The sequence below is a fragment of the Hordeum vulgare genome, chromosome 2H, assembly GCF_904849725.1.
Source record: "Hordeum vulgare subsp. vulgare chromosome 2H, MorexV3_pseudomolecules_assembly, whole genome shotgun sequence".
NCBI classification, from domain to species: Eukaryota; Viridiplantae; Streptophyta; class Magnoliopsida; order Poales; family Poaceae; genus Hordeum; species Hordeum vulgare.
The window spans coordinates 28,200,144-28,216,260 of record NC_058519.1 but is presented as its reverse complement, the minus strand read 5'-3'; the positions used below and the strand labels follow the sequence as shown (position 1 = coordinate 28,216,260).

Here is a 16,117-nt window from a genome sequence, read left to right as displayed (position 1 = left end):
TGCTTTCCATTGATTTGAACACTTGTCATGTGCCGTGATCTCAGTGCGTCTCCACCATTTTTCGCTTCAAATTTCTATTCTTCTACTTATAAACTACTCCCTCCGTCCTATACTGTAACACATTTTTTAACACCAATACAAAATATGTAAACAAATGTAAAAGACATTTTAGGTCAGTATACTACACTGACCTAAAATGGCTTATATTTGTTTACAGAGTGAGTAGCATACAAGTGGACATGCCAGTTTGATGATTAGTAATTCACCATAATATTTCCTGCTTCAAAGATATGCAGAAAAAAAAGTGGTGTTTCGATTTCGTGAATGCTAGTTTATTTCTAGATCTACGACATGGGTGTCGTAAAGATCGGTTTACTCCCGACCCTCCATCTGTCGCTCCCACGGGCGACTAGCGGCGGTGTTGGGCATCTCATGGTGGTGTGGAGGGTTGCACGAGGGGCGGTGGTGCGCGCTGGTGTTGGCGGCGGTGGCTTCTCTGTTCGCTGGATCCAGAAGGCACGAGTGGTGGTGGTCGCTCCTTCGTTGGGTCACAGCATGGCGTCTTGGTCAGATCCAGTCGAAGCTGACTCCTGGTTGCTCGGGCGTGGCGCGGGAGGTGGCGGCGTGCTGGGGTGCTTGTGGCGGTGGCGGCTCCTGGATCAGGTTCTAGCATGGGGCGGGCTGCAACCTCGACGGCCGCTGTAGGGCGGCTCGGGGCTTCCCCTCGGCGGCGCGTCACAGCCTATTGGGTCTCGGTGATGGGGCCTGCTACTTCTCAAACAACAACGCCAGAAATTGACACGTTGACGGAGACTTGCTTGCGTTAGTTTTTCCCTTTAAGAGGAAAGGGTGATGCAGCACAGGAGCAGTAAGTATTTCCCTTAGTTTGAAAACCAAGGTATCAATCCAGTAGGAGAATCTCGTCAAGTCCAGAGTACCTGCGCAAACACAAAAGAGCTTGCACCCAACGATATAAAGGGGTTGTCAATCCCTTCAAGATTGATTGTAAAGTGAGATCTGAAGGCGAAAAGTGCAACGAAGTAAAAGTGTAAGGCTGAAAATATGGTGTGAAGTAGACCTGGGGACATAGTGTTCACTAGAGAATTCTCTCAAAATAGCAAATATTACGATGGGTGAACAAATTACTGTCGAGCAATTGATAGAACCGCGTAAAGTCATGACGATATCTAAGGCAATGATCATACATATAGGCATCACGTCCGAGACAAGTAGACCGATACTTTCTGCATCTACTACTATTACTCCACACATCGACCGCTATCCAGCATGCATCTAGTGTATTGAGTTCATGACGAACAAAGTAACGCTTTAAGCAAGATGACATGATGTAGAGGGATAATCTCAAACCAATGATGAAAACCCCATCTTTTATCCTTGATGGCAACAATACGATGCGTGCCTCGCTACCCCTTCTGTCACTGGGTGAGGTCACCGCACGGTATGAACCCAAAACCAAGCACTTCTTCCATTGCAAGAATCATAGATCTAATTGGCCAGACAAAACCCACAACTTGAAGAGAATTACAAGGATATAAAATCATGCATAAGAGAGATCAGAAAAAACTCAAATAAGATTCATAGATAATTTGATCATAAATTCACAATTCATCGGATCTCGACAAACACACCGCAAAAGAAGATTACATCGGATAGATCTCCATGAAGATCATGGAGAACTTTGTATTGAAGATCCAAGAGAGAGAAGAAGTCATCTAGCTACTAGCTATGGACCCGTATGTTTATGGTGAACTACTCACGCATCATTGGAGAGGTCATAGTGTTGATGAAGATGCCCTCCGTATCCGAATCCCCCCTCCGACAGGGTCCCAGATGGGATCTTGCGGAGACAGAAGCTTGTGGCGGCGGAAAAGTACTTTCGATGATCTCCTGATTTTTTCTGGAATTTATGAGAATATATAGGCGAAAGACCTAGGGCAGAGGTGGCCCAGGGAGCCCACAAGCCTGGGATGCGCGGGCCCCCTGGCCGCGGCTAGGGGGCTTGTGGGGTCCCTGGTGGCCCCCTGCCTTGGTTCTCAAGCTTCCTAAACTTCTTCTGTTTCGGAAAAAATCTTTTTGGAAGTTTCGTTCCGTTTGGACTCCGTTTAAAATCCTCCTCTGAAAGGGGTCAAAAAAAACGAAAAAAATAGAAACTGGCACTTGACACTGAGTTAATAAGTTAGTCCCAAAAATATATAAAAGGCATACAAAACATACAAAGTTTGACAGGATAATATCATGAAACCATCAGAAATTATAGATACGTTGAAGACGTATCAGGGCCGTCCAGGGGTGCGAAAGGCGGGGCCTTTTCCATCCGTCTCTTTGGTTGTTGCAGCAGTGAGTTTCGGGTGAGTTGATGTCAAGGTCATGAATGTCGGGGCGGCGGCCTGGTGGTGGTAGCGCGGTGTTCATGGGTAGAGCCCGTGGCTTGGTGCTGCCCGGTGACCATTACTGTGTGGGTGCCATGGTAGCCGGGCGTGGTGTTTGGTGGCGATGGGTGTTGGTCGGGTGTAAAATTGTTTTATCTTCGGACGGACCGGCGGCGGCGAAGCTCGTTTTTTTAAAGGCGTCGTCGCGGCCTTCATAACATGTCATGTTGCTCTAGAGGAAACTCTAACCCTCGGGTCGGGTGGTGGTGTCGCTTTGGTGTCGTGTCCTTGCTGAAGGTGCCGCCTCGTAGCCCATGGTTCGCCGTATGCGGCTTCATCTCTTTGTGGTGGTGTGTTCATGGTTGAAGACTTCGGTTGCTTTTATAGTGCTTGGGTGGGTGTTGTTGGGCTCGGCGTCTATGCATTATGTCTTAGATGTGTGTTGTGGTGTCGTGTCTCTAAACCGGGTTTTTGATGATTTTCTATATATAAAATGGGACCAAAGCTTTTTTTTTTTACTAAAGATCGATATTGATTTAAAGGACGTCATATTGAACTTTTCTTGTTTACGATAACGAGCGATCGGTTTGTGGAATTTTGAGTTACGTTTATTGTGAGAGAGGAATGATGGCATCTCAAAATACACAGCATTTCATTGCTTGTTGAGAGAGGAATGATGGCATCTCAAAATACACTACATTTCATTGCTTGTTAGAGCTTCTTCAACAGGCACATTACGCGCGGCACGATAGATTCTTTTTGCGGCATCAAAATGCCTTTTCTTTATGGACTGCAGCACGCCCGCTGCAGCACGCGCCACACAATGGGACATGGTGCTGCCGTTTCATCAGGCGCTGTAAATTTAAAACACTCGCATCGAGCACAAACACAACTTTCACTTTTTAAAGATAAAAACACAATAATAAACCAACAATAAAAAGTTTATATTATTGTTAACATAGTTCAAGTCCAAATTATACAAATGGAAACGATAAACTACATAGATAACTAGATAATAAACTAGATAAAGTAGATAGATAGACTACTACTCTTCATCGTTCTTCTCAGTGATGTAGTCCGACGTGAGGAAAGCATCGTCCCAACGATTATCGTTGTCGCTCCATGTCGACGTCTTCCCAGGTCGCACTGCGCTAGCGCTGCAGTCTTTCGTTCACGCCTTTCTGCCTGACGTCCTGCGGGAAGTGCACACGCCACGCCTCCATGGCCTGCTCGTCCATCTCGGCGATGAGGAGGCGGTGATCCCATCTTGCCTGGATGCGACGGTCCTCCGCGGTGATTACTAGCAGGGAGGCGTGCGGGCCTGCGCCTTCGAACAACTGAAAAGTTCATATGCGCGCGACCTGAAGAGTACGTGCGAGCGGTCGCCTTGGCGATGTCAAAAGTGCCGAGCCCGGGGCGAATGTCCCCGGAGTGGAGACCTTCGCGTAGAACACGTCGGGGGGGGGGGGGGGGGGGATGCCGCGGAAGCCGGAGCTGCTCCGAGGGCGTGACGGCGAGGAAGGGAGAGACGGTGGCAAGGGAGAAGGGCGCCGGTGACGAGGAAGAAGAGCGGGGCGGCGGTGGCGCAGCGTAGGCGAGAAAAAAGACGAGGGAGGTGGCGGTTTGCACGCGCCCACGCGTGGTTTATAAAGGGTGCGTTGTACGCGCGTTGTCGCTTTTTCTCATGCGCGACGTTTTATTTAGCATCCGTATTTTCTCCGCACCTGCTGAAGCGCATCAAACACCCCCGCGCGTGCAAAAAGCGTGTTTTTTCTTAGGCATCATATTTATTGTGTGTGTTGGAGATGTTCTTATGTGCTTGGTTACCAGTGCTGCTCAACCATTCTTTCCTTCAAATTTGTGTTCTTCTACTACAAACCATATAATCCGTATATTCTTTTAAGATAGGGAGATCTTTCCCATTTCATGAACCAAACTATACATTCATTTACTACGTATATACCACATAAAATCATTTAATATATTATCCTGGGACATGGTACACATCCGAATGTGTGGCTGTCTGTAATTGGTGCATTGTTAATTCTCCTTGAACACAAATCCAATTTATGCTAACCCTGTCACGCCTACCCTAGATAGTGTCCCTTATATTTTTGTAATCAGGCACGCACAATGCTACTACCCACAGATTTGGCCAGTCTGTCAACGGCAGCATATTCCCCTCCCTTCCCCTATCCAGAAACCCATGAACAACAAAACCATCTCCATGATGAACTCTGCCAAGTCTTCCAGATTTCAGAAGTTTCTCCATCCAGAAACTTCTAGTTGCTGCTGCTGCTACTGCTACTACACCAGCTGCACCAGCATTTTATAATTCTGCTCAACACAAACACGGAGTATTTTATCTAATCTGTGACGCAGAGTGCTACTGCTACCCCGATCGAATCATCTTCATGAGCTCGCCAAGTCTTCCAATTTCCAGAAGTTTCTCCATCCAGAAACTTCTAGCCACTACCACACCACCACCACCACCCTGTCTGTCCATCCATCTATCCATCCGTCCAACCGGGACGCACATGTCCCTGTCCACCTCCGGCTCACGCAGCCCACGGATTTGGCAACTTCGCCAGGGTAGAAAACGCTGGGATATACATTGCCAAATCGAACTGAGCCAGGGAAAGGCGACACACTTGATGATGCATCCACGCAGCTAAAACACACTACTGCTGCTGCTGCTGCTCGTCATCACCTGACTTTTTGAGACAGTGGTGTTCGTCTTCCATCAGTGCACCACACCAGAAATGCATTCCACTCGCTGGCATCCCACACGGCAGCAACAACCTTTCTCCTCTGTCTTTTGAAAAGAAGAAAAAGCTTTATTTTTCCCCCATCAGGAACAGAAGAGAACATGCAGGTGAAAATGGGAGGAAGAAGACGATGATCGATGACCAGAGGGGAGCAACAGTCCAACGGCAGCAGCCACAGTTAGATGGATGGATAGTCTCGAGCGCCAACTGACGCAACTTGCATCCTTTTTTTTTTTGTTCACGGTGGTGATATCACCTACACTGCATGAGACAACCTGCCTTTATAACCTTTTGTTTCTTGTCCATTCCTGCCTTGAGTTTAAAATTCATGGCATTGCTCATCCCACTATTGTTGCCACGGATTGGAGAGGCACTGCTCCTCTGAAAATATCTACTACTTGGGCGTGAGTGTTGTACCTGTGGAAAGATTTCTTTTCAGCAAATTCACAATTTTAGATCATCTCCAGCCGGAACACTAAATCCGGCCTCTCAAATCGCCCGTGGACGCGATCGTGCATCCGTGGACACGTCTCATATTTTTCCTAGATTCATATAAATATACTTCGTCGTCGTCAAAGATGTCCACGATGTCTGTGTCGGGTACCTAGTAGTTGGGCTCATCGAAGGGCTCCGGCTCCTCCTCCATATGCGTGAGGATCTTGTCAACATCCGCGGCATCCTTCGCCTCCTGCACACGACGGCGCTTGGTCTTCGTCGCCGATTCCGAGCGAAGGGAATCGAGGATCATATGTTGTTTTGCCTGCAAATTCGCAGCCTTAACGCCCCCCAAGTCCTTCTCCTTCAGCTTCTCCTTCAAGTCCTCCTCCGGATGCGATGGATCTGGAGGTAGCCCCGCAACAATCCGGACTTCGCACGTTGTCGGGATCTGCTCAAGGAGTTGCAACCCGCGCTTCGGTGTTAGATACGTTGCTTGGCGGTGTGGAGGCTAGTGGAAAGTGGTGGACGGCGAGTAGAAAGTGGTGGCGATGGCCGACGGGAGGGGGGAAATGCAAATGGATAGGTTTTTGGTGATAGCGGTCGGCTTAAATAGACGAGTTAGGGCACTACGCGGCCTGCTAGAGTGGCACCACACGTCGATGAAGGAGATGCCCGTCGGACTATTGACTTTTGGGCGATTCTGTGTGGGACCCAGCCGTCGGTCCGACATAGCAGGCGCATTCGGTCGCGCCCGGGACTCCCCATATCTGCCCCATATTTGGGATGGATACGAGGGATGCTGGTCAGTCAGGGCATTTGAGTCTCGGTTGAGGCTTCTGTGGGTCGGGTTTTTCTGACCAGTCACTGACCATGCCATCTGTCCGGACGTTTGAGGCGGGTTCGGGACGCCCGGTTGTAGATGCTATTACAATATCAAATCTAATGCATCTCCAACGCCGAACTTCAAATCGGACACTGCATCCGTCCGCGGACACTGATGCGGAAGCCGACCATCCAATGCTATCCTCTGAATGTCCGCCAGTACGGTTAATTTGAAATTCAATTCCGTCTCATGACACAGCATGCGTCAGACCACACCAGTGGCATATCATCCCCCTATCACAACCATAAGGGGCAAGTATTCATAGTTTCTACATGTCCGGTCCTAAAAGAATATCAGTCTGACAGCCCGTGCAAAATTTTGAATTTTCTGCCCTGCTCAAGCGACAATTCGAGCCTCTATGCTCAATTTGCAGTTGCCACCTCTGCCTCCTTCTTCGTCGTCTCGGTCACCTCCTTCTCTGTCATCACCTTTTCCACCTATGCCTTCGTCTCCAGCTCGTCTTTCTGCCCTTTCAACATCTTAAAACAGATGGCTTGCATGATCATCCTTGTGTGCTCATCTAAATCCTTCATATTCAAGGTCAACATCTTCGCGTTCTTCGAAGCGGCTGCAATCTCAACCTTCTTCTCTTCGATTCTTCGAACATGACCTTCTTTTCTTGGAGCTTGAGCTTCTTCTCAGCCGCCGCCATCAACATGTTAAACCTTTCCACATTTCTTTTCTCGTTGACGTTGGAGTGCTTGACGTATGCCTCCTCCTTCTTGGACAAGATGTCCTCAAACCTCTCCATCATATTGGTAGCCGTCCAATCTCGTTTTGTCCTCTCCTCCTCTCACTTCTTTTGCTGGAACCCTCTTGTAACCTTATTGGACGGTTCTTTTGTTACGTTGGTTGGATCATCGGTTTCTTCCTCAAGAAAATGGGCAACGGTCTTGGCAATGAACAAATTCCATTTGGGTTGATTATTTAACTTTAATCAACAATGCATGACGTTGAAATTCTTCTTCTCCAACTTCAAGAACACACTACCCACATGTTGGATGGCTTACGGTGTTCGGACAGCTACGTCCCGGGACGGATACATACAGTTTTGATTCAGCTGCGAAGATGCCCTAATTACTTTTTCTCACCTAGAGTATGTACACACCCTAGAATAGTTTGCGGATTTCTATGCAGATTAAAGGTGGCGATTAGAAGGTACCTCTTTAGTACACAATGATAAGGATAATAGTTTTTGAGATAAATACATTGTGAGTGCCTTAACTTGTCCGACGCGGTCACTTTGGTTCCTAAAGTTGCAAAATACGCAAAATCGGTGCTGTAACTTGTCTCCCCGTTCAAATACAGTGCATCCTCGCGTATTAAGTCGTATGTAGCGCAAACGTGGCAAGTTAGAGTTTCGTGGCCCACATGTCAGTGTTTGGTGGCGCGTCGTGATGATTTTCTTTTACGGTCCCTTAATCCCATGTTTCTTCTGTCTGAGTCGCACCGCTTCGTGCCCTCTCCTCTTCTCCTGATCATTGCAAGGCGGGGGCGAAGCTGGTGCAGCACGACACGGCGACCGGCGACGGCTGCGGCGATGGATGGCCCACGTCGTCGACGTCCAGGCGAGGGACCTCCTTCCTACTGTTAGTACCTTCATTTCTCTGTTGTTCCTCCCTTTTCAAGCGTAATAGGGCTAGGGTTTTTTGGGGGGTTATCAAGGAGGGGACTTTTTATTTGAAAGGGGATGATCTTGGATATGTGGCAGTGATAGTTCTCTTATTTGTGCACTACAATTTGATGGAATATTCTGAGTTGAGATCCATCACAAAGGGTTTTTCTGTGGAAGTGATAGAAACATGACCTACATGGATCATGAAGTCAATTGGTTTGATGATTGTGACACTGATAGTTGGTCAATTCTGTGGATTGAGGATTTCCTTCTCCAATTGGGATATAATAGAGCAATCTCCAAGATTGATGTGTACTCGAGCAAACCTAGGAATTCTATGTGTGATGGCCTACATTTGATTGCGTCTGATGCAGACATTGTCCTTATGATTGCTGCAACAGTGGATCACAAAAACTTGCTCCTACTGGTAGATCATGCTGACACCCTAGAGTCAGTAAGCACTGATGATGTGTTGGGAGTGGGGATGCATGAGCTCCCAAGGGTTATTACTCCAGTTAAGTCGGCAAAGGGTAAAGAAAATGTACCCAACTCTGACAAACCAGAAATTCCAAGACATATGAGATGTAACTACAAGAAAGCAACAAAGATTTATGTCATTTGGTGAAGGCAGTAGCTCACATGTTACAAATCAGGAATTTGAGGAAGAAGATGGCAATTGTGAGACTGATGATAGTGATGCTGAAGATGCAAATGACAGTAGTGAAGAACATGGAGATGATGCCAATGAAGAAGTTGAAACAGATGAGGACTTTTATGAGAGTGATTATGAAGTAGCAGAAGGTGATGATGATCTGTTTGATGACAATGTAGACAAAGATGTTGATGATCATAGAGAGAAGGAGATTGTGCAGGACTTTGAAGGTGAACTTCCTGAAGATGCCTTAGATGACAGCCATTTGAACCTGTCGAAAGAAGAAGGAGACAAGCTTAGGCACAAATTTAGCACATTCAATCCATCTACTGACCTGAAAGCACCGGCTTTTAAAGTTGGCATGATTTTTGGTGACATGAAAGAGCTCAGGCTTGCTGTGGTTGCATACAACCATCTCTACCGGCAAGGAGGAAGGGGGGGGGAGAAATGACGCCGGCCTTCTGTCCTCCTCGTCTAGATCTACGTCGGCCAAGGACGAATCGAAGAAGATGGCGCCGCCGCCGTGGTCGCGTGTATGGAATTAGGGATTTCCTTTTTTGATTTGGGAATTGAGGGAACTGACCATATACATGGAGAACAAGGGCTTTTTGCAACTTTAAACTAAACTGCAGGGAGTTCCCCGTAAAAGAATCAACATTACATCACCAGGGCGCGTCACCAGCCACTGACATGTGGGCCACGACAATCTGACATGCCACTTGTGCGCTACATACGACTGAATACGCGAGGAGGCACTATATTTGAACGAAGGGACAAGTTACGGCACCGATTTTGCGTATTTTGCAACTTTAGAAACCAAAGTGATCGCGTCGGACAAGTTAAGGCACTCACAGTGTATTTATCTCGTAGTTTTTGATCCAAATCGATCTATTTCAATGCGTTTGATCTATAGGCTAATATGGCGATAACATTTTTAAACAACTTTAAGATACTGGAGGATGCTCCGTGAGTTGTTGCGAAAGACTTATTCAAAAGTATATGGATAAATGGCAGAAAACTAATATCGATGCAAAAAAAAAAATCTTACATGGCTTAATTACCTAGAAAAAAATGCATGCATGAGGGTATGATTTGCATGAAAAGATTAATGGAAAAAATAACTTATGACTAAATACATGACTTGGTGATATGACATTGTTGCATGGAAAAGAAAATTAAATAATGAATTGTAATTTAAGAATAGAAGATGTACAAACTTCTAAGGGAATAAATAACTTTAAGATATGTGCAAACTTACAAGGGAAGGGTGTACCAAGCAAAATTCATGAATAAACTATATAAATGTATAAATTTGAGGCTCGGTTTGGGAAAAGGGAATAAGAACTGTAGTAATTTCTATAATATGGGAATTCGATCCTCCAAAACTCCTTTGTCCCAAACGGGCGTGAGAGCATCTATAGTCGGATCCTTCAAATCCGGCTCCTCAAACATCTGCGGATGCGTTCAAAATGTGTCCGTAGACACTGACCGGTCATGCCTCAAATAATACTGTCTATATTCGGACATTTCATATTAGGATCTTCAAATCCATACAAAAAGCATGCCAGAAATGAAACCTACATACTACGTATAACCTATCCACTCCTCGTCGGAGATGTCGACGATCTACGTACCCTCCGACGGATAAATGACCGCCTGTCGCAGCTCCGCCCCCTCCGGCTGCTCCGTTGCGGCCTCCTCCGCCTCAATCTTCACGTCCATCACATCGAAGAGGGTGTCGGCCTCTGCCGGATGAACCGACGGTTGGCCTCCACCTCGGCTTCATTTCGGATGAAATCCACGATGGCATGTTGCTCCACCATCTCCTCCGATTGGGCGACGGCGAACTCCGCCTCCGCCTTGCTCAAGCCAGGAGCCTCCTCCTCCGGGTTGTCCTCCTCCATGGCCTCCGGCTGCTCCTCTTTATGCTGCTCCTCCTCCTCCTCCTCCTCTCCTCTCCCGTCTTCGACGAGTTCGGAGGGAGACCCGCAGCCATGCGGGCTACGCGACGAGCCTGGACCTCCGCCTCGATTTGAAGGAGCGCTCCGGAATGAACTGCGCGTACGTGATGATGAGCGCCGGAGCATCTTGACGGAAAGGGAAGTGCGAGAGGAGGCAGACGGGTTCGGGTGGCGATGGAGAGAAGGAGGAGGTGGATGAGCTAGGGCTAGGGGCGTCGGTCGGCTTAAATAGCCGGTCCCGACCTCGGCTGAGGAGCCGGAGCGGCGCCATGCAGCGTTCACACCGCGTCGACGGTCGAGGCGCCCGTCGGACCGTCGGGTTTCCCGGCGAGTCCGCGTGGGGTCAAGCCGTCAGTCTAACGTGGCGGACGTGTTCGGACTCCCCCATATCTGCCCCATATTTTAGCGGGAAATGAGGGTGTCGGCCAGCTCGGGCGTTTGAATCTGGTTTGAAAGGTATGTGTGGATCATTTTTTGTGATCGGGACAGTGACCGGGCAGTCTGTCCAGCCGTTTGAGGAGGATTTCAGAGATCGGATGATAGATGCTATGAAGGTATCATTTCACTCATTCACTTGCTTTAGCTAATCATGTTCACAATTCAACATATACCGGATAAAATAGAGTTGGGCAGCAGCTAGAAGCGCACAACTCCTCGAATCGCCAGAAACATCCCCGATTACAATACACTAACACATCTCTGTCAAACCCGGAATTCGATCAATGTTTTCGGACAATCAACGCAGTGAAAGAAAAAAAATTAAGAAATGCTTGTGGCCGCTGTCGTTACCTAGATGCATTATCACGCGCCGGTGCGAATTAGAAAAGAGGATCTGCACCAACCCAAGCCGACAGGCCCGCGGACAACAACGGCAGGGAGGGTGCAGTACGCGTCGTCCTCGCAAGTAATTTTGGTGGATCATCGAAGGGCCGGGGGTCAAGGCAAGTCGGCCGATTTAACGGACACACTAGCAAAAAGATCCAAAAATCCAACGATGCAAAAGGCAAGTCGGCCGATTTGAGATACAAGCCTCTCACAATAATTTTCAGGTTAAACACTACTAAATGACATATGACATGAGGTCCGCCTTTTGTCCTTGTGCACTCTTGTGTGTGTTTTAGCGTGTGAGGTCGGCGGTGGGCCCGGGTTTTAAATTCTAGCACGGTTGTATCGACTTGATACGATAAGTTTAAAAAGAAAAAAATCTTTCGTTTCAAATTTAAACTTTAAAATTAAGTGAGTACTTTTGTGTGTGAGTTAAAGAAACAATGTATGGAATTACAAATGGTGTGTTTTCAAGAATGGGCCTACACGTGACCACTTAGCACGGGACCCACCAACTGACCCATTTCACATCATCTATGGCCGCCATCGCAATCGTGAGCAAGTGGCCATGAGAGGCGATCGAACAAAGCAGAGCAACGTCTCATCTTCGAAAGATCCATCACCAGAGTATGTGTTGTCTACGTTTTTCATGTTTTATTTGTGATTGTTTTTTAGCTAGTAATTCGAAAGCTCCTTGTATCCCACTTTGTTTTCTTTTGTCGTTGTGTACTCTATGTGTTTTGGCGTGTGCATTGTCCATAGGGGGGGGGGGGGGGTGTTAATCCTTGCGCGGTTGTATGAACTTACAGCACATGTTCAATAAAAAGCTTTTGTTTGAAATTTAAAATGTAAAATTGGGTTTACTTATGGTGTATTTGAATGAATTGGACTATGACATGACCCACTAGCGTGCGACCCACCACTTGCCGCCAATTCCATGTCATCTGCCCCAAGTGACCATGAGCGATCGAACAAAGCAAGGCAACGTCGCATTGAAAGACTGTCATGAGAGAGTGTGTTCTCTATAATTTTTTGTATGTTCTAATGTTATTTAGAATTCCCTTATGCCTCACTGTGTTGTTTTGAAACCCCAATTTTAGTTGCAGGGGTGTACATTAACAATTGGGGGTTGTTCAAACTCAATTCGGTTTAGGTGAATGCAATGGCCTCACATGCAAAATGGTCCCCTCACCTAGCGTTCGTGTTATCGTCGACATGAACGACTCGAATCCGGCCATGTCCTCCACTCGCATATGGTTGCTTGAAGCGCCGAGGGGCATCACACGGTGATCTATTTGGGCACTCTTTGCCATGTTTTGTCGCACGAGGAGGAAAAACATATCAGCGGGCCAAGGAGACCGCAACAAGAGATAGATATGGATTGCGAGGCGGTGGAGGAAAGATAAGGAAGGGGTCGCAGTTTCTAGCCGTGTGCGGTCCATGGCACGTTGCGCAACGCACACGTGATCAACCGCGTTGCGCACCGCACACGCGACCAACCGAATTTCCAGCCGGTCGGTCGGATAGAATCTTTATCCATATTTTTCCGATAAGTGGCAAATAAATGTAATGTGAGTAGTGCACAATATCGGATAGCCAATGTTTTCTAAATAAGTGGGCACTGTAAAAATGTGATTTACAGTTTTTTTTATATAGAAATATGTGATTTGGGTAAGGAAAAGAGGAGACTCGTTGCCCCTGGAGACTAGCCGCAACTGGAAGCGCGTTGCTTCCCGGCGAGCCACAGGTGCTCCGCACTATATATATACAGTGCGTCTCGCTCCACCCACCTTTAATTTACTCCCAAACCAAACGAGACCAAACGAACCAGCGCCGCACCGCACCCATCTCACCAAACAAGCAGCCAGCCAGACAGCAAGCGGGCGCCGGAGCGCCGATGCCGACGCCGTACAGCGCGGCGGCGCTGCAGCAGCACCACCGGCTGGTATCCTCCTCCGGCGGCCTAGGTTCCGCGGCGGGGGCGGCGGCGGGGGCGCACAGGTGCGGCGAGCACGACGGGACGGTGCCGCCGGAGGTGGCGCGGCACCACGAGCACGCGGCGCCGGGGGGCCGGTGCTGCTGCTCGGCGGTGGTGCAGCGCGTGGCGGCGCCGGCGGCGGACGTGTGGGCCGTGGTCCGGCGCTTCGACCAGCCGCAGGCGTACAAGAGCTTCGTGCGCAGCTGCGCGCTGCTGGACGGGGACGGCGGCGTGGGCACGCTCCGCGAGGTGCGCGTGGTGTCGGGCCTCCCCGCGGCGTCGAGCCGCGAGCGGCTCGAGATCCTGGACGACGAGCGGCACGTGCTGAGCTTCAGCGTGGTCGGCGGCGAGCACCGCCTCCGCAACTACCGGTCCGTGACCACCGTGCACCCGGCTCCGGGGGAGGGCGCGTCGCCGTCGCCGTCGACGCTGGTGGTGGAGTCGTACGTGGTGGACGTGCCCCCCGGCAACACCCCCGAGGACACCCGCGTGTTCGTGGACACCATCGTCAAGTGCAACCTCCAGTCCCTCGCCCGCACCGCCGAGAAGCTCGCCGGCCGGGGAGCCGCCTACGGCGCGCCGCCGTGATCGATCGGATTCGGCAGCCCGTGCCCCCCCTCCGGTCAACTCTCGGCCCGCAGGGGCGTTTCGGTAAAACCGCGCTCCGATTCCGATCATTAATCAAATCCGTGGTGGTGGAGGCGATGGATTATTTTTCTCTTCTTCTTCTTGCTTTCCTTCTGGCGTGAAGGCGAGGGGTCGGTTCGGTCGGCGCGGTTTCTCGCCCGGCCCCTCGCTGTTTCTCCTTATCGCGAGGCGCTCCTAGCTCTAGTCTGGTAGTCTTGGGTTGGTTCCCCTTTGTTTGTTCTTGGTACTAGTAGTAAGAGTTAAGATAAGATTGAAAGGAATTGGAGGAGTAAAAAATAGCTTGGGCCGATGCAGGACTCTCATCAACATCCCTGTATATATTCTTTCAGTTTCTCCTTCCATTGTGTTCTCGTCAGCATTTTGCTCATGGCATTTCGTCAAATTCGAAAGATGTTGATCACAACAGAACCGTCACGATCTTCTTGCTACGCCTCTGAATCCACGAATCGAATGCGAGCAGTAGGAGAGACGTTTGCGTGGGGGACGGCGCGGCCACTTGCATTGCGGTTGCGGTTGCAGGGGCGTGAGTTGTACTGCTGGTAGTACGTTGAGGAGGAGCGAGCGTGACGGGCAACTTGCGCTTTTCCGCCTGCCCGACTCTTTCCATATTTTACTCTCCAGTCCCTCTCGTCCGGTCTTGTCTTCTCTCTCTCTCTCTCTCGCTGGGCGGATGCGGATGCAAGTGGGCGGCGCAAGTGGCATTACAAAAACTGACACCACCAGGATAACGTGAGCGCCCGCTCGCTCATCACAAGTGGATCCCCGCCCACTTGCGCCCGTCCCGTCCCGTCCCCCTCTCACATCCCTCTCTATCTCTCTCTCTCTCTCTTATCTTCCCCTCTCTCTAACCTCCTCTCTCTCTCTAGATTAATTGAGCTGCTTTTCTTCTAGAGAGGCGAACGAACGCTGCTGACGGTCAAAGCGGGTTGTTGGGTCGGCGCTTTCGTCCTTCTCCTCCTCCGTTCATCCGTTACCAGTACCAGCAGCAGCATGCGACGCCGGGAGGCCACCGGGCCGCTCCGTCGACCCGTCGGCGTCGGTCGGGGCGGGCCCGCGGTCGGCGACGGGCCGGCCGTGCCAGTCACGGTACGGCCTACCGAGGCCTCACATGCGCTCCATATTCGCATGTGCACGCTCGATGCTATGCTTCACTGCCTGGCAAAGCCTCCTCCTCCCCCTGCCCCTGCCCGCACCCATCGAAAATCTGCATATATTATACCGTGGCCAGTTCGCCATGCATGTTCCTCCCATGATTGCCGCTCAAAGTCGGGTCAGGGCTGATGAGGAGGACGAGCGGCCATGGATGGATGATGAATGGACGATGGACGGTCGTGATCTGTGACGATCGAGCGATTAGCGGACGGGTTTACCTAACCTACCTCGCCGGTCGATATCTATCCACGTCTGGGCTGCTCCGGCTTCCCAAAGAAAATGTTATCCTTGTGCAGGCCCTTGCGCTGTGATTGGCTGCGGCCAGCTGACTGAGACAAATAGTAAGTTGTAGTATATACTCCATCCGTTCCTAAATATAAGTCTTTAAAGAAGTTTTATTCGTAGACTACATATATGAATGTATATAGGCATACTTTAGAGTGTAGATTCACTCATTTTGCTACGTATATAGACTCCTAGTGAAATATCTTAAAGACTTATATTTACTAACGGAAGGAGTACATAGTACCACATACGTAGTCTTTGCATGCATGGGACATTACCGGATGTACTAGTCGTAGTACGTACACACTATTTAGTATAAGTCGGTTGCTTGGGGTGCATGCCAAGCCGGACGGTCTGAAACGAGGGCGCAGCCTGCTGATCGAATTAAGGCGACATCTCTCATCTTTGACCACGGACTATGGCGTTCATATGCATCGGTTCGCACAAGGCAAGCTGGTTCAGACTCGGATATAAGAGATGGACGGCTACGATGCCCCTGAGTTTTAGCTACGTTTGAGTAGA

At 49.3% G+C, this 16,117-nt stretch overlaps 1 protein-coding gene across 1 annotated transcript; it reads left to right on the top strand.

Moving 5' to 3' along the window:
• Positions 1-13,226: 13,226 nt before the first annotated feature.
• Positions 13,227-14,447, top strand: LOC123424614 (abscisic acid receptor PYL4-like). The gene has a single exon (XM_045108254.1). It carries the CDS (start codon positions 13,430-13,432, stop codon positions 14,096-14,098), a length of 669 nt encoding a protein of 222 aa, XP_044964189.1. The 5' UTR covers positions 13,227-13,429; the 3' UTR covers positions 14,099-14,447.
• The last annotated feature ends 1,670 nt before the right edge of the window (positions 14,448-16,117 follow it).